We start from the raw sequence: 25,984 nt of genomic DNA, 5'->3' as shown, positions 1-25,984 counted from the left end.
CAATTTGTAGGTATTCACAGCAGACGGGTCCTAATACTAAACAATGCATACACAGTGTAAAGAGTAATGGGACAGTGTAAAAGTTTAAGCATTATTGCCACCCTGTGGTGAATATGTAAAACTGGAAGGAAATCAACCTTATGTACATTATAATATGGAGCATTTTAATAATGTGGCTTTGCATTCTGTGACTGAAAACCAACAAACACTGAATGTCAGTGTAAGTGAAAAAGCAGCAGTGTTTAAGAGACACCCCAAACATAGATTTACAACCATAATAAACACAAACATAGCAGTGGGGCTACTAAACACACCTGCCCATTTGAGTACAATAGGAAACTATGGTCTCCTCCACAGACAACTTTGGTCACTATATACTCTTTTGGACCTAGTTAAAAAAAGAGAAGACAAACAGGTCATGTTAGTTAAAGACAAGCTTTTGAACTGAATTTGCATTTGTATAAAAGTCTGTTGTGTATAGATCCTTGACCTACAGGTGACTGTTAATAGTTATGAAGGATAAATGGTCATATTTCTTTTTTAATGTGTTGTTGAATTGCGCTTATCGATTATTTCTTGTATTCTGTTTTTACTGTGTCACATGCTATTGCCGCACTGTAATTCCCCAGATCGGGATCAATAAAGTCTGTCTGTCTGTCCATCTATTTTGTTTTACACTTTTTAATTGGCTCTTTCGTTACCTACACTATCATACACTGTGTACACACCTTGCATGTAAGAATGAAGCACATAATAACGGTCATATTGTAATGTTTAAAACTCATCCTCCCACCCTCCAGATTAACATACCCTAGCCCTCCCACTACCTCACTATCCGACCTCATGATGTTCTGGACGATATCCAACCCAGTAGTCGCTAACACACCCGCACCCTACAATGCCACTTGCGACCCTCCCACCACCACCACCACCACGTGCTTGCATCCCCCTGGGAGATTGTCTGCACCCCCCCCCCCCCCCCCAAGTCGACAACTACTGCTTTAACTCATAAAAGCCGTTTGCCTCATGTCACTTTTATCTTTGTTATACACATGACTAAAAATCTATTTTTTATAACATGTCCTACATTGTTAGCTGAGATAGTAAGCAAATAAATAATGGATATCCATAAACTAATGATTACAACTGTTTTATTCTTATGTAAAAAATCCTATTAGTTTTAATTTAGAAAAGACATAAGTGCAATTACATGGAAAATGTCATTTGCATAATGTTGAAATTACTAGTTATGTGTTTCAAAAAAAAAAAAAAAAAAAAAATTTCAACCATTATAACATTCAGTAGATGCGCAATCTATTATGAGTCACTGCTTACCTTCTTTAACAAAACCAGCCCAGAAAGTGCTCTTGACAGGAAATGGGCTTCTGGCATCTCTCATTATTCCTGTGCCCAGCTGGCCATGGCTGTTACATCCAAACGCATACACCATGTTGGACGAAGGCACAAACGCCAAAGTGTGGTGTCTGACAAAAGACAAAGGCAGGTTTTAAAACACAAACAAATAATCTGCTTCTGAATAAAAAGCTAAAAATTTATTAGGCTAACCAGTCCAATCATAATGCACTGAAATATAACTTCTGATGTTAAGGTTGATGCACACCAATACAAGACGTCAAAGTCCTAGGTATAGTACGAGTTGTTGAAGCTGCATCTCCTAGAGTTTAGGAGATGCAGCTTCAACAACTCATACTATAACAAAACACCAGCTTTCTGATGCAGGCTGAGCAACTTTTAAAGTGGACCTGTACTGGTCATGCTTACGACATAAATTGTGCTTTGTGTATTACTTACACTGGTCAACAACAAATTTATTGTTTAAGTTTTCTGAGCTGATTTAGGACAATTTTGGTGTGCTGAATCCAAAAATCACATTAATTTTGCTCAATCAGGTCAACTTTCTGAACTATGCTACATATTGGCTTTTTAACATTTTTGCTTACATTTATGGGCATTTTCACATCATACGATACATAATTCTTTCATATTTCTTGCAATAAACAAGTTCGGAAGATTTTACTTTTGCCAATTTATGATTGTTTTTTTTAATATTACAGGTGAATGAAATAGCTTCAACTAGAAGATCTTGCAAAAATAAGCCTGACGTATTCTGCTACATCTGCGGTGAATACACCATTGTACCTAACAGGAAACCTGTTAGAAAATTATTATTTTTTCTCTTAAAACCTATTTTGGGTGAGGACTATGTAAAAAAAAAAATCTACTGATAAAGTCACAAAAATGTAATCAATTTTGTGAGAAGATCAAATTTTTCAAAATCAAATTAGCAAAAAAACCTGACCTGATTGAGAAAAACAGATGTCATTTTTAGATTTAGTGGTGCAAAATGGTCCTAATTCAGTTGAAAAAACCTAGACAACTTGCAAAAAACATTTTTTTGTAACTCAGTGTTATAAGCTAGAGAGGTGCAAATTCCATAAAAAATAAATAAATAATTCATTATACACACCACACTGGAACTTTTTAGTATGTGAATTACAGACGGCGGCAGAACCTATGAGAAGCAGCCATTACCAGACGTAAGTGACATACTGTCATTGATTCCGGGTGATCGAGTACGAATAAACAAGCAGCAGTCAGTGGGGAGATTGTTCGTGCTTGTTGTTTGTGCAGCCGTAAGCTTTGCACTCCGTCATTATTTTAAGGACATGACCCAGCACTAGCCGATAATGTGTCATCTTGTCTCTTAGACTGATCCATCTCAGTCCAGGTTATCAAACAATACAACATTACTGCATCACTACCGGTGCTGGAACAGGCCGTGAAGGAGGCAACATGTCACTGACCATGCCTGACTGACGGAGGAGTGACTTAGTACTCGCACGTACTTGACAATGGGCTATAATGTAAGACACCTGATGGAACCGCTAGTATTATACAGGGTGAGGCAGCAAAATTTACAATGAACATTTAGTTGTTTTTTCTCAGCAGGCACTGCGTCAATTGTTTTGACACCAAACATATATTGATGTCATAATCATACCTAACACTATTATCCATACCTTTTCAGAAACTTTTGCCCATATGAGTAATCAGGAAAGCAAATGTCAAAGAGTGTGTGATTTGCTGAATGCACTCGTCACACCAAAGGAGATTTCAAAAATAGTTGGAGTGTCCATAAAGACTGTTTATAATGGAAAGAAGAGAATGACTATGAGCAAAACTATTACGAGAAAGTCTGGAAGATACTATTAAAGAAGAATGGGAGAAGTTGTCACCCGAATATTTGAGGAACACTTGCGCAAGTTTCAGGAAGCGTGTGAAGGCAGTTATTGAGAAAGAAGGAGGACACATAGAACTAGAAGCACTCGGAGAGCGCAGACCTCCGCCAAGGCTGATCAGTGGCCCCCCCCCCGTGGGCCCCCCCACGCCAAGGAGGTTATGTTTTTGCCAGGGTTTGTTTGTTTGTCTGTCTGTTTGTCTGTCCGTTAGTGTGCAACATAACTCAAAAAGTTATGGACAGATTTTGATGAAATTTTCTGGTCTGCGCCCCCCCCGTGGGCCCCCCCACCCCCGATCACCACCAAAATTTAATCATTTCTTCCTTATCCCATTTCCAACAAACCCTGAAAATTTCATCAAAATCTGTCCATAACTTTTTGAGTTATGTTGCACACTAACGGACAGACAAACAGACAGACAGACAGACAAACAAACCCTGGCAAAAACATAACCTCCTTGGCAGAGGTAATAAAAACATTTTCTATTATGTCAATTTTCTTGTGGCAAATAAATTCTCATGACTTTCAATAAACTAATTGGTCATACACTGTCTTTCAATCCCTGCCTCAAAATATTGTAAATTTTGCTTCCCCACCCTGTACATGATCTTTTGAAATAGTTAACACTGAAAATTCACTACAGGTCCCCTTAAACTTCCCAAAGGCTGCACATGCATCAGAATGTACATGTTTATCTAATTAAGAAAAGGAAAAATGAGTAAACCTCTGTACCTGCCACAGGCGATCTGGGACACCTCAGTGCCCATGAGCTCCATAACTCGTCTGGGTAAAAGTTCATTATTGGAGGAGCCATGACCCAGCTGACCCCAAGAACCGTCACCGAATGTAAACAATCCACCATCCTGCCAGACACAGAGGATAGTGCTGCTCATGATGATCAGTGATTGTTTCTTATTTTAATTTGTTTTTCACTTCGGCTGAAAACAAATTTCTGCTGTGGAGTTCAGCCTCTTTACTGTATCTATGAAACATGTAACAAGGAATGAGCCTGTCTACTGTGAAATATTCTAACAGCTGTATCCAAATTACAATAAACCAAGTTGGATTATTTGACATATAGTAATGGGATGCCATAGAATACATGAGTAACTTAACTTAAAGATGAAGGTTCATACCTTTGTAAGCGCTGCTGTATGTTCCTCCCCACAGCTGATGTAAACGACTTTTTGAGATCTCAAAAATTTGATGTGGCAAGGAACAGCACGATCTGAGGAAGGAAACACAAATAAGTAAGTCTGTGTAGGTTCTAATTTGCCCAGATTATCATTTTTCTTGGTAAGCTAGTCCAGTTGAACCGAGAAGAACTACCTAAAACAAATAAGCAAGGTCACACCGCTCTGAGCATTCCAAACACACACAGCTATCAGTTTGTAGCACATCTGCATTTGAATACAGCACTAAAACAGCACTCTAACAATTTGTTTACAACAGTAGTATTGGGTTTATTATGTAAAAAAAAGATCAAATCACAACAATTTGCAAGTGATATTTCTATATTTGTCTCCTTTAGCTGCTGGTGACCATTACCTTTTCTATGTTTAAGAGCAGTTGAAGAGGCATGAAATGGACATAGTGTGACATTATATTATGTTCAAAGTGAGATATTCTCATCAATATAAATGATTTGTGTCTGTACATTTCCTACATGCAGGAGTAACTGCATCCATAAATGCTGCAATAATCCTACTATATAATACACGTTCTGTGTCCGATCGATCAATGTTGCAGCACAGGAGGGCGTTTGTACGGATTTTCCTAAGCCTTCACAAGCCCGATTGCCACCAAACTCACCAAATGAACAGAAACATTACCTGACTATCTACTAGGCACAATTTTATGTCCGTATTCAAATGTTGTGAGGTATGCTGAGCGATTTTAGCCTCTCATGCTATTGTACACTGGCACCATGGGTACAATACCGCTGTTGCAGCACAGGAGGGCGTTTGTACGAATTTTCCTCAGCCTTCACAGGCCCAATTGCCACCAAACTCGCCAAATTAACAGAATGATTACCTGACTATCTCCTAGGCACAATTTTATGTCCATATTCAAATGTTGTGAGGTGTGCTGGGCGATTTTAGCCTCTCATGCTATTGTACACTGGCACCACGGGTACAGTGCCGCTAGTACACAAGAACACACTGTTTATCTTTTCAGCAACACAGGAAGTACAAAAAAATGTTATGCTGTGACCATAAGTATTGGTGTGATTATCTCAAACCTTGTAAATATTTAAAAGGTTTTACATTTGGTTTTCGTCTGTTTTTCCGTTAGGGAGTTAAATAAGATAAGGTTAGTGTAAAAAAAAAATAGGGTGACACAAAGAATGAAATGTAAAATCATGCTCTCCTGCTGAGTCAGTGTTACAGGAAGTCTAGTTACATTTTTGGCCTGTCCCTGGACCAGATTAGTTTCCCTGCATAACTTGCCAGAGCAGCACAGCTTACCTCAGGAAACATACAGAATAGAAATGTCGACTTTCCAAGCAGATTATTACCTTGTTTATCATTGAGCCCCAGCTGTCCAGCTCTGTTCTTGCCCCATCCGAAGACGGCCCCAGACAAGGAAAGTGCAAAGCTATGGTCTCCTCCAGCGGTGATTTGTGCCAAAGGAATTCCTGCCAGAGACTTTAAGGGTTGAGGGGCGAGCTTGCTGGGTTCCCCTTTCCCTAGACCAAGCTGACCACTGGTATTCTGGCCCCACGTGAACAGCTGACCATCTGAGAAAATGAAAACTGTGAACTCAGCGTTTTTCATTTCCAGAGCCACATGGTAAAGTCTAGGATAACATAAAGTACTGGATATTTCTTGTCTGTTCTGTCACGTTGCAGCTGGTTATGAGCACAACGCAGATCCAGTACTGTAGCATTATTTTCGCAGTTACGAAAGAGTTAACAAGAGGAAAAAATAAAACTTCAAATTGTAATTGATTCAGTCAGTCAGTGTCAGTGATTCAGTTTAAAACAGCACAACTAATATTTAACACCTTATCAGGTAAGTGACAACTTTTGGTCATTTCCACACACATTACAAGATAGTGACAGCAACAGTTCCAATGAGGACAGTGAGTCAACAATCTCAGGTCCAATGTGGTCTACAGGGTCTGTAAGGTCCACCTCTGCATGAAAAGTGAGTGTACCCACTTTGTTAGGTACCATGAAATAATGGTACTAATGTAAGGAATGATGTTCAAAAGGATAATGTGGATGTGGACAGGTGCCTGAGTCAGCACTTATGTTGTACTAATATTCTAAAAGTGATGTTCTAATGTTCTAAAATGCATGTTCTTTTCACCTTACAATGTGTTTTTCTTGTATTCTTCGTATACATAATTCTTGTATTTTTTTTTTTTTTTTTTGCCACATACAGGCAAGGAACCAAATATGGTAATTTCACTGACCTTGATTTTCTGAATGACAATACTTTTTTTTTTTTTTTTAATTTCACAAAAGTAATAAAGTCTTGTTATATCTTCCAGTAACACACAAAGGTTTACATTTTGAATTTCAGAGTACTTCTATGAGTGCCCTATAAAGGGTTAAAGGAAGACATAAATTACTTCCAAATGAATACAGAAATTGTTCTCAGAAAGAGGAGGGTGATATCATCTAAGAGGGAAACTGCATTTAAAAATGCATTGTGTCAGAGCTCTAAAAAGGATGTGTTTCAATCACAGGGGTTAAATTATGGAACAATCCAACAGATGAATTAAAGTAAAGTAAAAACATAAATCATTTTAAACAAATATATAAAATACAATTTTTAAACAAATATGAGGATGAGGAACAGCAGTATAACCCAGGACGGTAATGGAAGTGTTTGAAGAAGGAAATACAGCTGTATTGTTTTGTGCTGTTCTGTTTTCTATAGTATATTATGACTTCGACTCTTTTTCAGGAACTTAGTGGCTGACCTGTTCTTTTTTTATGGACTAGATATATATTAGTCATGTAAAATTGGGGTAGGAAAATATAAGCTTAGCTTCTTCCTACTCCCTTTCGGACATGTGTGGTTGAGGAGCCAAAATGAGGTGGTTGTACATTGTGTGACTTTTTTTCTTTATCCATTGCTTGCTGCCTTTGATATTCTGGAGTGTTCTGTTTAAATTTGCAGATCCTCTTTGTGTTTGTATTTTATTTCTACTTATGTTCAAAATAAAGTTGGTCATTATCTTTATCATTAATTTCTAATTTCCAAATTAAAACATTATACTACTATGTTTTTCGGGCAAAGATATAGCTGTTTGGACTTAAAATATGTGGCTGATTTGTCAGGATAGCGCCTACTTGAAAATTTGCTCCAGTGATTTCAGAGGTTTCCCAGTTGCTTAGCGTTGGTGTTTCAAGATGACACACAGTTGGACCAACACAACAATAACTCTGGATTGACCAATCTGTGATCCACATGATTTTAATCCATAATTTTCACACAGCTTTGGCTTGCTTGAAACCTCGGCAAAGGTGATATTAGAAATAGCATTTGATACTATGTGGTGTTCCCTGCTCTTACACTGTGGACACACCAAAAAAGCCAAGTTGATGTGAGTTGAGTTGAAACCTTTTATAAAAGAGCAGCAAAGTGTGATCCTTCGCAGGTTAACCAGAGCCTACTGGGCAACTAAGTTATGACAAAATTGCTAAATTTATCCTCTTCATCAAAACTTCATAAGTTTTAGCATTTTTCATCCTCCTAAATATACAACTTATAACTTAATACAAATGTTCAACAAGCCCTAGTATGAACAGGTTTATGTGTAAATCCTGCTGTCTAAGTTTACTATCATAATGCTTCTACCAATAAAGTCAATAAAAAACTCTTTTTTTTTTATCTCAAGAGTCAATAGCTCACATGTAATGAAAGATTCTGTTTCATACCTCTTGAAAGTGCAATGCAGTGCTGGTTCCCACACATTACTTGAGAGATACGATGATCGTACAGTCTTCTTACCAATCTACACAAAACAAGAAGAAAAAGCATTCATTCAGTAAAAAACAGATAGCATAAAGATTTCTCCTCCGAGATTCACAAAAATATACCCCTCCTATTATCTGTTAGCAGGTGATACAATATTAAAACCAGAACAGTCAGATATTTTAATCATTTAGCACTTGTCATACTGCTTCTAATAAATGTGAACAAAGCTGATATTCGACTCCTGACTTATGATGTTTGTAAGGCCATCTCTGGTAAACCTATCAGTTTACCAGAGGCTGCTCTGGTAGGCTACAAAGGCTACTCACTATACCTAAATACTCACCCAACTTCTATGTACCCGCTTTGCTGTGTAATACTGTCTTTCCCTTTGAGACTAAAAGCTTTCTTTTCTGTGTAGTGCACATCGCAGTCACCTGGGGATTCGAACAGAGGTCTCTGCAGTCCCCAAACCGAGCTGCCCCCCTTCACCAGATCCCCAAGCAAACACCTGGCCCTTCTCATTGACAGCCATAGAATGGGCCCAGCCACACGACACCATTGTTATCTTCTGAGTATCCAGAGCGCCGACAAGTTCTGCAGAGAGTACAGAGACTCGTCATACTTTAGCAGAAGCAGTTTACAGCCTGAGAAACAAATCAAAATATACACAGCTAAGGAACAAATGGTGCAAATGCAAAAATGTCTTTTTCATTTTTAGCATCATTTCCTTGCCAGTGATTCCATACAACTGTCTTACCAGCACTCATCTACTTCTGCATTTGGATGATGTTGTGTCAGCTTGTTACTGAATCCAAATGGCATTACATTTTTATTTTAAGACCTGAGTACCTAATCACAGACCCAACCTCTGTTTAGCATTTAGCATGGCTATTCTACTTCATCAATCTTTTCGATCATCCTAACACCCCGAAGGAAAACAGCATAGTACAGCAATACCACGATAACATTTGGAATCTAGAGATAGAATATTCAAATATTTTTCAGTTTTAGTGGAGAATTCTGTTAACAGTCTCCAAATATGGTTCAAGAGTGAATCATTTCTCACAAACAAGCAAATAGTAATGTTAACAATGGGCGATAGAAAAGTGTATATGTCTTCACATATTCTTCTACACTATCCAGTTACGAGGAAAGAATCTCTGTAGTGCAAACTGCACAGCTGAAAACAGTTTCCTGTGTGGTTTTCAGCAAAAAAAAAAATGGTATCGCAAGGAAAGTCAGCTGTGACTGACATGCTTCATTGCTTTAGAAAAATAATCTAGTTATTTTCAAACTAACCTAAGGTAACATTTTTTATTAATTTAATTTTCGTAGATTTACTAGAAAGACAGTTAAGCATCTTAAATAACTTAAAGTGGATGTTGCCTTCATGAAACACCTCCACACACCTACCACATGTATCGGTCACACTGTTTTTGTGTTAAATATATTTATTGAAGGTCCAGTAAAAAAAGAAATTATTCATTGTCATTTCACGTTCACCCACACGTCTGGACTAAGAATCACACAACACAACTTCCACCCACAATATCAGCACAGAAACTCAACCGTCTGGAAGGCTATTATCAAAATGTACACATATCAGAAACTGTTGTTTCGTCTGATGTTGAGAACTATACTACACTGCAAATGCGGAATAGGAAATCTGCATTCATAATATTAGTTTCTCTCTGCACAGAAAACTTTGTCCTCAGTTATATTCTCTTCTGCATTTGTACGTCTACCATAGATTTTCTGTAGTGTGGTATTTTGCATTGCTTTGCATTATGACAAGCAGAAGGACTGATATAGATTTATGTCTGCATTCCTCATCCAGTCTAAACTTCACTTAATAATTCAATATTACAAATCTAATTTAATGAACTAGCAACATGTCCAGGATGTACTGCACCTTTGCCCACTGGTGGCACACCAGCAACACTTTAAAGGTTTAAGCAGTTCGGAAATTGAATGAATGAATGGCATTTAGATTTGTTTTTAGGAGATATGTGTATTGCAAATTCGGCAAGTTCAGTTTTGATTTAAAAAAATTCTAAATCCAGTGTTAAGAGTATGCACTTTAAAGTAAAATTTAAATTAAATATCTCCTATTTTTAGTGCATTTATCACAAGCAATACTTCAATCATAGTAGTGCACATTTTTCACATATCATATAGATCTTCAGTGGTGTATATGTAGCAGCTGTAAAAAAAAAACAAACCAAAAAAAAAACAGAGCTGTACATGGTAACTGCAAAACACCAAGAATCTACACAGAAAATAGGAATTTGGGAGTATAAACATTACATAAACATCGAGGAATAGAAATCTAACTCAAGCTATTACAATATTCTCATAGATGTCACAGATTAGCTTTTTGTTTTTGTTTACTACTTATTTTGTGACGTCAGTGAGAAGTTGCAGATGTAACCGACTAGTTACTCCCTTATACTCAGGCAACAAAAGAATTATTTTCGAGTGACTACACACTAATGAAAACATAATCATACATATCTTTTTGTTAATGTATTTACATCCCTCTAAATTGTACATATTGGACCTTTAAGATTTAAACACTATTTTGTGACACGTAGCTCCAGTCCATCCCTGAAACAAACTACTCCAAGCGTTGTCATGAGAACAGATAATGGACAGATTAATTCACAGATTACAGACTCTGTTTGGCTGATTAATAGTTAAAATTACGAATTATCGGTATCCGTAGATATTATCTCTGGCAGTAGCCAACGGCCAATATTAGGCTTCTAAACTATAAATACTGATTTTAAAGGAAATTAATAGCCAAAAGAAGATTTTAACAAAAATGCAAATCACTCCCATCTATATTCTTTTTGATGAGATCACCATTAAGTCCAAATTTACTGATTAATTACTTAGAGGTTGATGGTCAGTTATTGAGATGTATTCATTTAGGTATTTATTACTTAAATATAGGCATTCAGTTTAACACCTAATTTCTACCAGGAATAGTTAATTTCAGACATGCATGATACATTTTAACTGTTCAAGGCTTTGGGAGGAGGAATATGGTTAATATGGGCCAATTAGTCAACTATCAGCTATTCCCTGCTCATTGTTACTATGTCAGGCTTTAAAAATGCACTTCACATCTATCGGTGGTTTTCACATTCTCACATGCAAATGACTCTCCACACACACCCAAGCAGTGTCTCATGAAATGCTAAAATCAAGGTCAGCGATACTATCCTGTCACAATGAAAGCTTACCTGGGGCATTCCCCTGTTTGTCATGACCAAGTTGTCCACAGCTGTTAGAGCCACATGTGTAGACACTACCATCTTGTAAAAGGAACATTGAGTGTTGCCCCGCACAGGCAACCTCTTTTAGGCCCCTGCCATAGAACACCTGGCAGTTCTTTGGCTCAAACACTGGGCTCCTTTCTACACCAACACCTAACTGCCCATCCTTTGCATTACCCCAACACAGCATATTGGCACGGGAGGGGGGATGAGCACCAATTTCAAGAGGCAGATACAGCAACAGCCAAGCAGAGGAAGACACAAATGTTCAGGCTTGAAAGCAGCCCCGTTTTCTCCTCTTCATGTAAATTCCAACCCTGTAAGAGACAAACAGCATAACAATAAAGATGTATTTCTTACATATGTGGTTAACTATGCTGCATGCGGATCATGATGTTTTAACCTCTAGGCATGACTTGGTTTACAGGTGGATGTGGCTGTATGTGAGAATGATGTAAGTCTTATGACAGAGAAGCAGACAGTGTGTTTAAATAACCCGTCACTGTAATCCCTGCTTAAGCAGCTCCAAATATGCCTGCTTATTATCAGTCCACTGTATATAAATGTTACTGCCTGTGTTAACCAGGATTTACAAAAGGATTAAAAAGTAAATATGATAACTAATATTTCAGCAAAACAGCCCATCTTCAGGACATATATTCACACACCAGTCAAAAATGGATTACTTATATAGTCCTGTCCTCACTGTAGAGAAGGTGTGTCAGGAAAAAAAAGTATTCATGCATGTAGACTTTCCCCACTTAAAATATGAACACGAACACAAAGATAACTCTGTACTATTTAATGTCAGGGCATCACAAATTCCCAAACTACTCACTTCAACTACAAAACATGACAACTGGGTTCCATTAGGATCTTACTTTGTGCGCTTACATAACGGTTAAAGGTTAAAGATGGATAGAAAATAACAAAATGTTTTACTGTCAAAATTGCTCCGTCTTGTATTCGGCAAAGAACAGCTACTATTTACATTTCGTTAGCTTGTTAATGAAGACAGAGTGAGGAAGAGGCCAGTGCTCTGCGTTTTTCAGATGTTAAAACAAGTCTGTAAGCAGGGCTAAATCCTCCCTCTGATATATTTGCATTTAGATTTATCATTTGGCATTAGTTTAGGTTATCAGTCAACCCGGATGACTGCTGCTGCTTCACACGAACCTTTGGTGTTAATAGTTAGCTAGCTTAACTGACATTAGCAACCTCACTCTCCCACCTAGCCATGACTAGCCTAGCATCGGCTTAAAATGGCAAGGAAACCACAAGTTAAACGACACAATTATAACAACCATGTAATAACACGGGCTTTTGGAAAAATAAGAATTTGTCTGGAGTGTACCTGGAAAGATGCATAATGAAATAGGGCGTCTGGCGTCGGTTCTTCAGAAAACAAGCAAGGAAGTACGGGGAAGTGCCCACTATATGAAACGTCACTGAACAGAGGAGCTGTGATTGGTCAGAAAGGAGGAAGTGCTGGTGCCTCATCCATGGCCGCTCCTCGCAACTTATTTTGCGACCCCTCAGCTTCTGTGACCTAGCAGTTTTATCCTGCTGCAACTGTACATATACAACATACATTATTTTAACCGCCCTATACAGAGAGAGACATCTATTGTTGTAATGAATACTGGAAAGCGATGAGTAGAGACTCTGGTCACTCGAAATGGTGTGTGTGTATGTACGTATGTATGTATGTATGTATTTATTAATTAATTAATTAATTAATTAATTAATATCCAGCGCAATGTATACATGTAAAGGAGACATGAAAGTATGACTACATTGTATTTATCTGCTTAGATGCTGCTCAGTTCAAATAATAAATTTGTTGAACACCTTTTGGACAGAAAAAAACAAAAACTTTACCCTTTGAAATTTTGAGTGAGTGAGTGAGTGAGTGAGTGAGTTTGTCAGTAGATTATTAGACAAAACAACTCCAAAGGGTAATATTTTACCTTATTTCCAACATGGTCCCTGATGTTAAACAACATGGAAAATTGATATTATCAAACACATAACATAACATGACATTATTAAAAACATGTAAAGCTATACAAATAGAACTACAAAAATGCATTTATATATCTGTTAGCCTTATTCCATAAGAGTTCTAACCTTACTTCTAGCTTCTTTTTTTTTTAGTTAAACAACTTAATGTGTAACGGTACGCCATTCCACAACATGCCACTAGAATATTAAAAGAAACTTAGTGCAAGAGATTAAACATGAATAAACACTATCACTAATGTTAATGTATTACATTTAACTAGACGTAAAACCACATTACAACAGTTGCTAGTTGGTGAAGTATCTTATCTATAGTCAACACATGTAACATCTCAATGTAAATGCGATACTATAACGATTACATCTTTAAGGATTACCTGCTCCTCTTTAAAAAGATATTTTTTTAGAACCAGAGGAGTTTTGATATTCTTCGTTGTCCCAAAAATGCCATAAGACCATAACTTTATATTTCTCTTTAATTATTATTAGATTTGTTGCTATTTGCCAAGATTTCCCCAGTAAGGAACAACTAATTACTTTCACTAGAGTACATGCAGTTTTTTTGTTTTGTTTTTTTTTTGAGTGCATGAAGTATGTATGAACTTCTCTAGCATTCACTGACGTAACTGAAATTCAGCATAACATGTTTCTGGTTGGCTGTGGAGGTTGGAGATACAGATAACTTATTGGTTAACATAGCTGTCAGTAAACGCTTCGTTGACCAATGACGGCTACTGTACGTTGGGCGTCAAAGGAGGTGTATATTATTCTCGTTCTCTGATTGGTGCGGTCACATCACAGGCCTTGTTTGATAACATTGAGGATCCGAGACACTGGACGAGACGAGGGCGGCGGTCTGCTTTTCGATCATTTTTGGATTTCTTTCAGCGTGGCAGCAGAGGAGAAAAGCATACGAATAAATCTGATTAAAGCTAAGGTACACATCCTATTAACGCAGCCGTTAAAGGTCAAGCGAATGGTGGAGCAATGTCGGCCAAACTGCGAACTTGTAGCTAACTGTAGCCACCTAGCTAGCTAGTCCAGCTAGCATCATGTAGCTAGCTAGTAAATACGAATCAAGACGAAATCAGACTTTAAAGTTGTTACAACGTCTTTTTTGAAAACTGAAATCGATGTCTACGACAATCTAATACATTAGTGTTTGTATTTTCTGTACATTGCCACAAAAACACTAGCAGCTGTATGATTGGCTGGAAATCGGTATTATGATGTAATCCGTGATCTGTCATTTGTGAGTTGCACGTGTACATTTTGTAAACACATTTTTAAAAATGTTGTGTCAAGCAGTTGTCAACTCTAAAGAAAGCTTATCTTCCTCAAGTTTACACTGTAAGGTATGATCAGGAATGACCTGATCATTTATGTAACATCTCAGTGGATTATAGTGGTTATTGGGCGTGTACTCTGATACTGCAATTAGATTTGGGACTCATACGATGAAACACCAGTCGTTTTTTATTCTGTTTTGCCCTTCGAAATATTTTATATCACAAGAGTGAAATATTATCTCATCACTTCCCTTGAGGCTTTCAAGAGTTGGAATGCTGTTTTATGAGTTTCATGTTAATGAGTAAACCATCTTCCCCGTTTTGAGATAAATCCACGATATTTCCTCATTTTTCTGCCACCTTTACCCCAGACAGTCCAGTCACTTATCTTGTAAGAGCAACCTGAATGAATAGATTTTGCAATGTCTTTTTGAACAACCCTTTCTTTTTTTTGTCTGTTTGGACAGAACGTTCCTCTACACCTACATCCAGTGTTTCTCCATTGTTTGCGCTGTTAGGGTGATGTCAGCAGCCTGTCTTGCACGCCTGGCAAGGTGTGGTGGCACATGTAACCCTCATGGTTACATTAGTCTTCTGCAGATGGCCTTGGTTCCAGTCCCATTTCAGCAAGACAGCCACCTACAATTTACTATCTTAAGGAGACACATTTACAGCCCTTCAGGGAGACGACACAGCAACACACGCTTTGACGCAGACAGCAGTGGCCGTCCCACTACTTGGGATTCATTTGGCATCTGGGACAATCGTATTGATGAACCAATCTTGCTGCCTCCCAGCATCCGCTATGGCAAACCTATTCCCAAAGTTAGCCTGAATAAAGTAGGCTGTGCTTCACTTATTGGTCAACGCAAGGAGAATGAAGATCGCTTCCAGGTCTCCCAAATGAATGACCACATTCTCTACTTTGCTGTGTTTGATGGGCATGGTGGACCAGAAGCAGCTGACTTTTGTGAGAAATACATGGAGAAATTTATCAAGTAAGGAAATTATGAAATGCATAGTTATAATTTATCTGTAACAGTATTGTCAGAGAGAGAACTATTTGTGATGCACAGTTTTTCATGTGTATTGTATATTTTGGACGATAAAAGCAAAAGCTGTATCTTCTTTATCTGATATTCTGATCATTTGTTGTCTTTTGTGGATCTTCTTAGGGACCTTGTTGCAGAGGAGGACAATCTTGAGTTAGTTTTAAGTAAAGCCTTCCTTGAAGTAGACAAAGCTCTCGCCAAGCACCTCCACTTCACTCCGACTGGTAAGTTCTGTCATACTACATATGCATAGATTTTTTTTGTCTTTACTTAAACTGAATTGGATTGCCCAGCTGATAAGACTCATGCTATTTAGGTTTGAGCTCTGTCTAAACAAAAGGTAGCTAGTAATTAATTGATCCATCTTCAAGACATGCCCATAGTAGTGCTTTTCTGTTTCCAGTTCTGCATCTGAACATAACAGGTGGACAACAGACTAAAGTAAAATCCTTAAGGTATTTAAATGAACATAATTATTGTGTAGACATATATAATGGGCACCAGGGGTCAGTAATGGTTTGTTCTGGGAATGGACATTTCAAGCAACAGAATGTTTTGATATTCATTGGGAACTATTCAGTTATTTGAAGAAAAAAGTGAACCATATGCTACAATTATCCCACCCACCAGATCTTAGTCCATTTTAACTTGTAGGGGGAGATTTTCAACACCAAATATAGTTTTGGAAATAATTATTGGACTAATATCACAAAGTAATGAAAAGTCAACATTTGTCATAAATGTGACTTCAATCAGGATGGTCTTGCATTGTTTAATACATGTAATACAGAAATAATTTGTACTTAAAGCTGCGTATGATGTTCATCACCGATTTTTTTTTTTTTTTTTTTTTATCAAATCTGTAAAACCCGAGTGATAGCCTAAGTATCACAAAACTGTTTGTCTTTCCGTGATTACACCTGAATCACTCTCCCCACGGTGAACAATTTTGAAGTGTACTCCACCACAAGCAATCCATTTGTTTACTAACCAAACGGAAACCTAAACCAAATCATCGCTTGGATTTTTTTGGAATTCCACACAGCCGCAGTATGGCTGCAGCAGCAACAAACATGGAAACAGCTTCATTGCTCCTTGCTGCTGCAGCTGCGTGGAATTCTGAAAAAACCCGAGTGACAGTTTGGTTTAGGTTTCAGTTTGGTATGTAAACAAACAGACAGCTTGTGATGGAGTACACTTCGAAGTTGTTCTCCATGAGGGCAGTGATTCAGGTGCGTAATCACAGAAAGACTAATGGTTTCATGATACTTAGGCTATCACTCAGGTTTTACAGATTTGATGAAAAATTGGTGACGAATGTCACGCACAGTTTTAAGTGAATGACAACAAAAAAATTGAGATCGTCTTTTATATAGACTAATGATTAATATTCTAAGAACATAATATCAAAAGGTATTGTTAAAGGGCAGTTCATTGAATTTCTACTGAAAAATCACAAGTGGTCTAATAATTATTTCCAAGTTTTTCTTTCATTCATCTGTTGATATTTTCTCAAACTGCAATATACAGTATATTATCTTGTAGCAACAGTGTTATTCAGTTTAATTTGAAGCTCCATCCAATATTTCTCAATAAATCATCAGCTCTACACTCTATACATACAGAAATGTTTCAAATTAGCCTGATTATTCGTAGCCAGCATTATGTCTTAATTCATCTGTTTATATAAAAGCCAGTGTACCTGTTATGTGGCCATACATTGGCCACGCTGTGTGAAATGTCCCAATATGCCTGTGTGTGTACATGTTATCTACGGCAGCTGCTGACCCAGCTAAGAGCTGGAGGCCCTTGGCACCGATTTGGATGGCGAGAGGCTAGATTTTGAAGGAGAGTCCAGCGGGTCCTAAATCCTGGACTACTGGAAGGTTCCTTATCTTTCTCCAACTTCTTTCTCTCTGTCTGTCTCCCTCTCTGTCTCTCATTTTCTCTTTCTCTCTCTCTCTCTCTCTCTCTCTCTCTCTCTCTCCTCGTTTTCTTCTCTCACCAAGTGTATGCAAAGCTTCTTGTGAGACAGTGCTTCAGTTTGAAAATTTGTATGAGATGTGTGTTGTCAGTAGTTGACATAGTCCATGATGTGCAGTATAATTTAAACAGAGTGGGGATAAGCATGCTTAAAATTTACAGTTCACAACCACGTGTCCTAAATGTCAGCAGAAGATTCCACAAAATGGATCAATCACAATGGTAGAGGAGTATCTGAATTTGTCACCTCATAAGGAAATTTTGCCCATTGCACCAGCTATGTGCAAGTTCTCTCTTACAAAACAATACACTGAAAGTACTTACTAACTTAGTACTAAAGCTGTGAGATGTAATGTTCATTGTAAAATCCAAACTAACCTGTTGCAGAAAATTATGGTAATTTATTACTCATAATGCAGTGTTTATTACCAAACTGTCTTGTTCACAAAATTACCCTTGAACACTTCAGGTGCAAATGACGGAAAAAAAAAAAATAACATTGACAAGGTAAATCATCTTAAATTTACATCAATGTAATATTGTCCTGTTAAGGGGCAGATGATGTTCTAATATTATAACACTTAATAATAGTCCAAACTGGAAAACTTTTATTACATGTTATTAATGTACAGATTGGGTGGCATTATGTATCTACTTGCCAGCACCAAAATATTAGTTTCTAAGGTCAAACTTGGTCAAGTGACCGGATTTGCTTTTAAAGGTGTGTCTATCACAGAAAACATGTTGTTGATGGAAAACAACTGTAATAATTTGCTTTTCATCATCATTATCCAAATTATCTCACTTTTTAAAACAACAGTATAGTAACTCTTTTAAAGAAGACTGTACACTAACTCAGATCAGATTTAGATTTTGATTGGAGCTGGTTTAACTGATGGAACCCTTAATTGTTTAGTGTGTAAGCTCTGTAAGCGACCATCCGAAAAAAAACAACAACTTTAAATTAGGCTATTGCTCAGTCATGTTTAGAGTCTAGACAGTCACAAAGTTGTTGTAACCATGTTTAAGAATTTTGATTAGTTTTACATGAATTATGCTGACATGAAAATGTGCTGAAATGTAGAAATTATGACCTCACAAGTACTCATTCCAAATGCATTTTACAAACTAGTTTCACTAAATGATTGACCTCTGGCAGAACCATCAATAATAGTTTCTTTCTTAGATGAATTCATCCATTTCTATTTAATACAGAGATGAACACTGGACACTGGAAAATGTTGTGACGGTTACTTTTTAAGGTTCAGTCAGACTGAGCACTGCTGTACAGTTGTGAAGCTGACTTCCGTGCTGAAACAGCTCAACCTGCATGTGTAACTGCCTTCTCTATTGTTTACTGTGTAAGCTCTAGTTCACTGTAAGTCTGTTATATCACTTCCTGCCCATGTGTTGTGGATGTGAGAGTGAGAGATACTCCATATGGTTGCCCTGAACAGTGCTAACAGTGACTTGATGTTCGGACCCCTATGGCTGTTTCCACTTTTTTAATGTTTCCTTTAATGTCTCTGTAGTACCCGGTATGAACGCAGGAACCACCGCCACTGTGGCCCTGCTGAGGGATGGCATTGAGCTGGTGGTGGGCAGTGTGGGTGACAGTCGTGCCATGCTGTGCCGCAAAGGCAAGGCCCTTAAACTCACTGTCGACCACACTCCTGACAGGAAGGACGAAAAAGAGAGGTACATCCTGTCAGTATGTTTTTTTTACACAAACTATGCTAGCAGTGGAAAGGTCGGTTACTGTTTTACTTGTGGTTGCTAGTCTACATTACCAAAGCCTTACCCTGAACAAATAGGAATCAGCTTTGTAGGGGTGGATTTTAGTACACTGAGTGAAAATATAAACACCCCATATGCAGTATTTGTGTAACACAAGACAAGCAGCCCAAAAAGTTCATGATGTCTTATAATTGTAAAAAGTGGTTAATTCTCTTGATTTGTAAGCAAACTTTGTGTCCATCTCTGTGTGTGAGTACTTGTTCAGTGGTCCAGTGATTCCACCTACACCACAGGTGTGACATGTCCACATGAATGTCCCTGAATGCCAGACGTCACCATCATGTTCTAATGGACAGTAATCTGTACTACATTGATCAACAAAATAAACTGTGATTTAATAAACTGTGCAACACCTAATGCCAGTAAAAATGTAAAGTGTCACATGGGGTCACATTTATATTTTTGCTCAGTGTAATTCTGTTTCTGTCTGATGTTATTAACGGTGCGTCTCTTTATATCTCTACACTTGCTACCAGAGTAAAGAAGAGTGGAGGTTTTATCACCTGGAACAGTCTGGGGCAGCCAAACGTTAATGGCAGGTTGGCAATGACACGCAGTATTGGAGACTTTGACCTGAAAAACATGGGAGTCATTGCTGAGCCTGAAACCAAGAGAATATCAGTAAGAACATCTTCAGAGTTGTGAAATTGTGTAACATATTATGACACCACAGACTTGTATCAACAAGTGGATTTCACTTAACTGAAATGCTGTAATGTTGAATGATCATTCAGTGCAGTTTGACTCCTTCTCCGTGTCTCCTCAGTTGCACCATGTGCACGACTCGTTCCTGGCGTTGACCACAGATGGTGTTAACTTCATTATGAATAGTCAGGAGATCTGTAATATCATCAACCAGTGCCACGACCCCAAGGAGGCAGCTCAGAGGATATCCGACCAGGTGAGACATTGTTACATTGGATCTCTGAGCATATAACAAAAGCCAACAATGTGCCTCAAACAGGGGAGGGTTGTGATGTGATTGTTTATCAAGACTAATGACGCAGTTATTTTTTATTATTAATGCAGGGAGGGAGTTATTCACAACAGATGATGTGAAGAATTCCCTGAGCATATGAAAAATGAGCATATTTATCACATAGGCTACATGTATTCGGTCAGTACACCTCTGTATTGTATTGAAGGCCCCGAACCGAAACGGTTTAGTACAAACAAGTGCACCGTTACACCCCTACTGTGCATCCACGTGTCATGTGTCCACCTCCCTCCCCAATCTCTCTCTCTCCCTCTCTCTCTCTGTCTGTTTTCTAGCAACTGATGCAGTTGTTCTAATATAGTTTCCTTTCTTTTTCCCAGGCTCTACAGTATGGCTCTGAGGACAACAGCACAATCATTGTGGTGCCTTTTGGTGCTTGGGGAAAGCACAAGAATTCGGACACAAGTTTCTCATTCAGTCGGAGCTTCGTGTCAAGCGGCCGCTGGGCATAGCATGCAGGCTGTCGGATCAAAGGCAGTGGTCTGTGGACCTAATCAGTGTGTGCAATACAGTCCAGGAACAGTGTCGTTTAGGGACCATTCTAAAGAGTGGTGTGCCCAGAAAGTAATACCCAAGGCTTAGAAGATGTTAATTTAGAGTTAGCATGATATTTATTAGTCTCAGTCATGTAAGAGGCAGTGAAGTCATGATGTGCACTAAATGAAAAGCATCCTCTTGATACTAAGTTTTATCTGCTCAAAAGCCAATGACCTTATAGGTATAAAAATCTCATTATTTTCTGAATGGCAGACAGGTTTGCAGGAAACAGTCACTTAGCAAATGTGCACACCACAGTATATTAGCTAAGAGTTTAAGACTAGTATTCCTGTCTACGAGTCAGAAAATTTAAAAATCTGCTTAGCCGTTCAGCTCACTTTAATTGTTCATAAATAAAAGACAAAGTCAGTGGGAAAAAATGTAAAAGACATTTGTGAAATGGGAAAATGAACTCTGTTCATAATGCCCAAGTTTGCACTTTAATTTCAGCATTAACTCGGATAAGTTGCAAAAAAAGACTGAGCAACTGTATTTTACCAGCTGTTTTTTGTCAACAGTCTGTATTTTTAGACCATTTGTCAGTGTTACAGAACACATGCACTTATGCAAGTGGCAAAAACTTCATCTGTCAAATCACAAACAACTGAACCCCCTATATGGCATAAAAGCTAATAAACATAAACGGTCCACTAGATAGATTTAATTTATTTATCCCAAACTGGGAAATTACAATCTGACTTCTGAGGATACTGAATTAGAAACATCAGTAAAATAAATGTACAATCAGCCCTTAATGAGGAAAACTGCTCTTAGAATTAACCATACTTTAACATAAGTTTCTGCATTTTGAAGTTTGGTCTTATTGGTCAGTTATTGAAATTCAGCTGTTTTTAATACTTCAAACCTACTTTCTTTGGTCCTGGTAGTTTCATATAAGAATAATTTGAGCTTCTGAATTTGGTTGCGTTGATTTAAAATCCCCACCAACACCTTTTATTTACTGTGTAAGCAGTACTAAAGCACCGCCACAGCACAACTCTAAATGACACATTCACAAAATCTTGAATGTTCTGTGATCTGGTCAGTTTGTGAGATGAATGGCGCTGCTTCAAGTGTTTGTGGCTGAAACTAGTATTTGAAATAATATCCATGTTTCTTGCTATTAGGGCTGCAACTAACATACACAGCTTAGTTGAATTAGGGGGAAAGTATGACATGATTTAAAAAAAAAAAAAGAAAAAAAAAAGTCCAACGTAAGGTCTGAGGATGACTCGTTCATCGAAAATCTGAAGCCATTTCATGAAATGACAGAAAAGGGTAGAGAAACAGCCAAATCCTCACATTCGTGAAGCTGAAACAAAACATGATTGCATGTTCACTTGGAAAATCACAAAGGTGCTTCATAAATGACTTGTTGCAGCTGTACTTGTGTTGTACACGTTGCTTTAGCTTGTATAAATGTTGATATCTGTACTGATCCGAGACCAGTCCTTGTTGGGGGACACTCTGAAGTCTTGAGGGTACGGAAATGTATAATATATAGTGTTTTGTATATAATTCTATTTATGTACATTCAGAAAACTTCTAAACCTGTTACATTTGTGTAATAGTCTCCTCAAAAGTATCTCGTTGTTTCACAAATGCTAGTTGGTGTTTGTGTCCCTCATGTGAATTCCTCAGCTTTACCACTGTTTATGGTTTGTAAGGAACAAAGCACACTTAATGCAATACTAAAGATCTGTGCAGCAGAGCCATGTATGACAATGTGAATGTTTGCTAAAATGCCCTCCATCCTTAAAAATACAATCAAACCCATGAGGCTGTTTAACTAGTGTCTGCTAACTTTAGTTCCACCCTTTAACAGTTTGGGTTCACTGTTATGATCTTTTTGTTTTGTGGTTGTTACAGCTACATAGATAAATGTTAAGCCATCATCACTTCATTTTCATAGTTCTTCTGTTCATTCAGTTCTTCCACTTACTCATACACTGAAAGAAACCTTGTTTGATCAGAAGGACTTTGCCGTTCTATTTAACACATCCCTTCTTACAGGCTTGTATCATACTGCGTGTTCGCTGTTTCTTTTCTGTATATTCCTTGTATTTTCTATGTGACTCTGTTAGTACTGTATTTTTGGTCGAAATGGCTTGTGATACTTCCAAATAAAAACCATACATCACAACTGTGTTCTATACAGTTTCTTTAAAATGAGAAAATATTAAATATCTATTGTTTAGTCCTATTATTATTATTTTCATTATTATTAGAATTTGAGCCTTTTTAGGTTGTAGCCTGTGCAATGTTGACTGAAAGAAAATGTCTAGTAGTTTGCTAAATATATGGGGGGTTGATGGTGTCCTCCCCCCCTTGGGCTCTGCATGCTGGACTCCACACCCCCCATAGCCATATTAATTTAAAATGATTCATATAAACTCAAAACAGATCGTAACTGATACACATATTATTACAAATATTAAATTACTTAACTCGTATTGTGACTGCCTCCGCTGCTACAACTGCCACACTAATATTAGCAAATTAGACTACTGGTATTATTATTATAATATATTTTTGTATTATTACAACAATTATTATTTTCCCCCTCACTCCCCCCTCTCTCTTTCTCACTTTCATTCACACTCCCCTTTTCCCTATCACTCCAAACCAAGCTATATAGTTTAGTTGCTATTTACATTTATGATCTTTTTCATTGTAATATGATGTTATTGTTTGTCAATACTCTGTCGTTGTTGTTGTTTTTGGTTCATTTATTTGTTTGATTTTCCCTTTGTTTATGTGTTGTTGTTTTTCTGTCCACATTGTCTTCTTAACTATCACTAATTAAAAAAAAAAAAGTTTGTTAAATATTTAATTTTTAGTTAAGATTTTTACATATACGGTTGTATATCTGATTGATAGACTTCAATCTCAAAACTAGAAATGTAAATGTTGGCTGTGCAAACACTGAGACTTTAACCCTCCGGTATCCGGGTACACTTTTTAGGCACACTTTGCGCTTCATGTTAAAAAACTTTACATTATTTTTCACAATTTAAATAAGGTTAGAATTCAAAAGTTGTTCATTTGTGCATGATCTTTAAAATTATGGCCATCAACTAAAATTTGCACATTGTAAACAAAAGAAAATCACAAGACTAGCATCTGTCTCCCAAGTGTGCCTAAAACGCACTATTTCTTCCATTATAACCACTGTTTTTGATCCATAAGCCATTAAGGCATAAATCCTGCTTTTACTGATATCTGGGCTTCATCTGACAGGTGAGGGTCTAAATTAATTTATTAACGTTGTTAATGTTGCTGTTAATCATTGACATATGCCAGGCTGCAAAAATCAAATAATATGTAATCCAATTTTTATGTACAGGGTGGGGAAGCAAAATTTACAATGAACATTTAGTTGTTTTTTCTCAGCAGGCACTACGTCAGTTGTTTTGAAACCAAACATATATTGATGTCATAATCATACCTAACACTATTATCCATACCTTTTCAGAAGCTTTTGCCCATATGAGTAATCAGGAAAGCAAACGTCAAAGAGTGTGTGATTTGCTGAATGCACTCGTCACACCAAAGGAGATTTCAAAAATAGTTGGAGTGTCCATAAAGACTGTTTATAATGGAAAGAAGAGAATGACTATGAGCAAAACTATTACCAGAAAGTCTGGAAGATACTGTTAAAGAAGAATGGGAGAAGTTGTCACCCGAATATTTGAGGAACACTTGCACAAGTTTCAGGAAGCGTGTGAAGGCAGTTATTGAGAAAGAAGGAGGACACATAGAATAAAAACATTTTCTATTATGTACATTTTCTTGTGGCAAATAAATTCTCATGACTTTCAATAAACTAATTGGTCATACACTGTCTTTCAATCCCTGCCTCAAAATATTGTAAATTTTGCTTCCCCACCCTGTAGTATTTTGAAAAAACAAAAAACAAAAACATATTTTGTGTTTTTTTGCATCAAAAAATGTAGTGACATCATGATGAAAAGAGATCGTTTAAAGGGTTAAAAAAAAATGTAAAATGAATGATTATTTGATATGTATGATTAGGGCTGACGTTGATTTACAAAAATAAAACCAAACTAGAGCAGAAAAATAAATCAATATATAATATTTAATAGTTTGATTTATAGGTGTGCATTTTACACACACTTGGTGACAGATGCTAGTACTTTTGAACATTTAACCTAGCGCCAAAAATAATAACGCAAATTAACCGATGTTGGAGTTAATTATTGACATATGCCAGGCTGCAAAAATCAAATAATATGTGATCCACTTTTTATGTGGTATATTGAAAAAAAATAATTTTTTGTGTTTTTTGCATCCCCCCAAAAAAAAGGTTTGTTTACATTACAAACACACCATTTAAAGGGTTAAAAAATGTGACATTTATTGAGTATTTGGTATTTTTATTTACAAGTCAAGTTGATGAAATAGAAAAAAAATGTAAAAGAATTAAAACAAACTGTATGAAAATTTTTTTGACATTATTCCACAAGTGTGCCAAAAAGGCACACTTGGTGCTTAGTAAGGGCCTTGGTGGACGGGATACCGGAGAGTTAAACAAACTAGATAAATTGTAATCTCTGCAGACTGTGTGTGATTACAGATGGCAGGAATGCAGCTGAACTGTTTGTTGTTGAAACAGTTGAATTTACACTACCAGTCAAAAGTTTGGACTCACCTTCTCATATAAATGACATGAGATGGACCGCAGATGGCCAATAAGTACTCAGCATCACTGGGAACTCCTTCCAGACGGTTGGAAAACATTTCAGGTGACTACCTCGTGAAGCTCATCGAGACAATACCAAGAACGTGCAAAGCAGTAATAAAAGCAAAGG

At 37.3% G+C, this 25,984-nt stretch overlaps 2 protein-coding genes across 3 annotated transcripts in view; one reads left to right on the top strand and one right to left on the bottom strand.

The window, feature by feature from the left end:
• The window catches only part of herc3 (HECT and RLD domain containing E3 ubiquitin protein ligase 3), a 46,006-nt gene extending 33,069 nt beyond the window's left edge, over positions 1-12,937 (bottom strand). For both annotated transcript variants that reach the window (XM_030141851.1, XM_030141860.1), the window contains exons 1-9: positions 12,830-12,937; positions 11,443-11,792; positions 8,629-8,788; positions 8,155-8,231; positions 5,779-6,000; positions 4,397-4,488; positions 3,993-4,123; positions 1,336-1,484; positions 315-388 (exon numbers count right to left, since the gene is read on the bottom strand). In XM_030141851.1, coding sequence (XP_029997711.1) covers positions 315-388; positions 1,336-1,484; positions 3,993-4,123; positions 4,397-4,488; positions 5,779-6,000; positions 8,155-8,231; positions 8,629-8,788; positions 11,443-11,665 — 1,128 coding nt within the window. In that variant the 5' untranslated portion in view covers positions 11,666-11,792; positions 12,830-12,937. The remainder of the gene's footprint in view (positions 1-314; positions 389-1,335; positions 1,485-3,992; positions 4,124-4,396; positions 4,489-5,778; positions 6,001-8,154; positions 8,232-8,628; positions 8,789-11,442; positions 11,793-12,829) is intronic.
• Positions 12,938-14,290: 1,353 nt separating this feature from the next.
• On the top strand, positions 14,291-23,292 carry ppm1kb (protein phosphatase, Mg2+/Mn2+ dependent 1Kb). Its single transcript, XM_030140315.1, has 7 exons — positions 14,291-14,434; positions 15,254-15,784; positions 15,962-16,062; positions 19,354-19,519; positions 20,095-20,239; positions 20,385-20,519; positions 20,936-23,292. Exons 2-7 carry the CDS (start codon positions 15,309-15,311, stop codon positions 21,065-21,067), a joined length of 1,155 nt encoding a protein of 384 aa, XP_029996175.1. The 5' UTR covers positions 14,291-14,434; positions 15,254-15,308; the 3' UTR covers positions 21,068-23,292.
• Positions 23,293-25,984: the final 2,692 nt, after the last annotated feature.

The sequence above is a fragment of the Sphaeramia orbicularis genome, chromosome 1, assembly GCF_902148855.1.
Source record: "Sphaeramia orbicularis chromosome 1, fSphaOr1.1, whole genome shotgun sequence".
NCBI classification, from domain to species: domain Eukaryota; kingdom Metazoa; phylum Chordata; class Actinopteri; order Kurtiformes; family Apogonidae; genus Sphaeramia; species Sphaeramia orbicularis.
This window is presented reverse-complemented; position numbering and strand designations above follow the sequence as displayed.

What these genes read in the sequence shown, in the direction of transcription:
- ppm1kb (XM_030140315.1), top strand. Translation starts at nt 15,309, where the DNA reads ATGTCAGCAGCCTGTCTTGCACGCCTGGCAAGGTGTGGTGGCACATGT. An exon ending in CCTCCACTTCACTCCGACTG is followed by an intron (nt 16,063 to 19,353) that starts GTAAGTTCTGTC and finishes ATGTCTCTGTAG; the next exon opens with TACCCGGTATGAACGCAGGA. An exon ending in AGGAAGGACGAAAAAGAGAG is followed by an intron (nt 19,520 to 20,094) that starts GTACATCCTGTC and finishes ACTTGCTACCAG; the next exon opens with AGTAAAGAAGAGTGGAGGTT.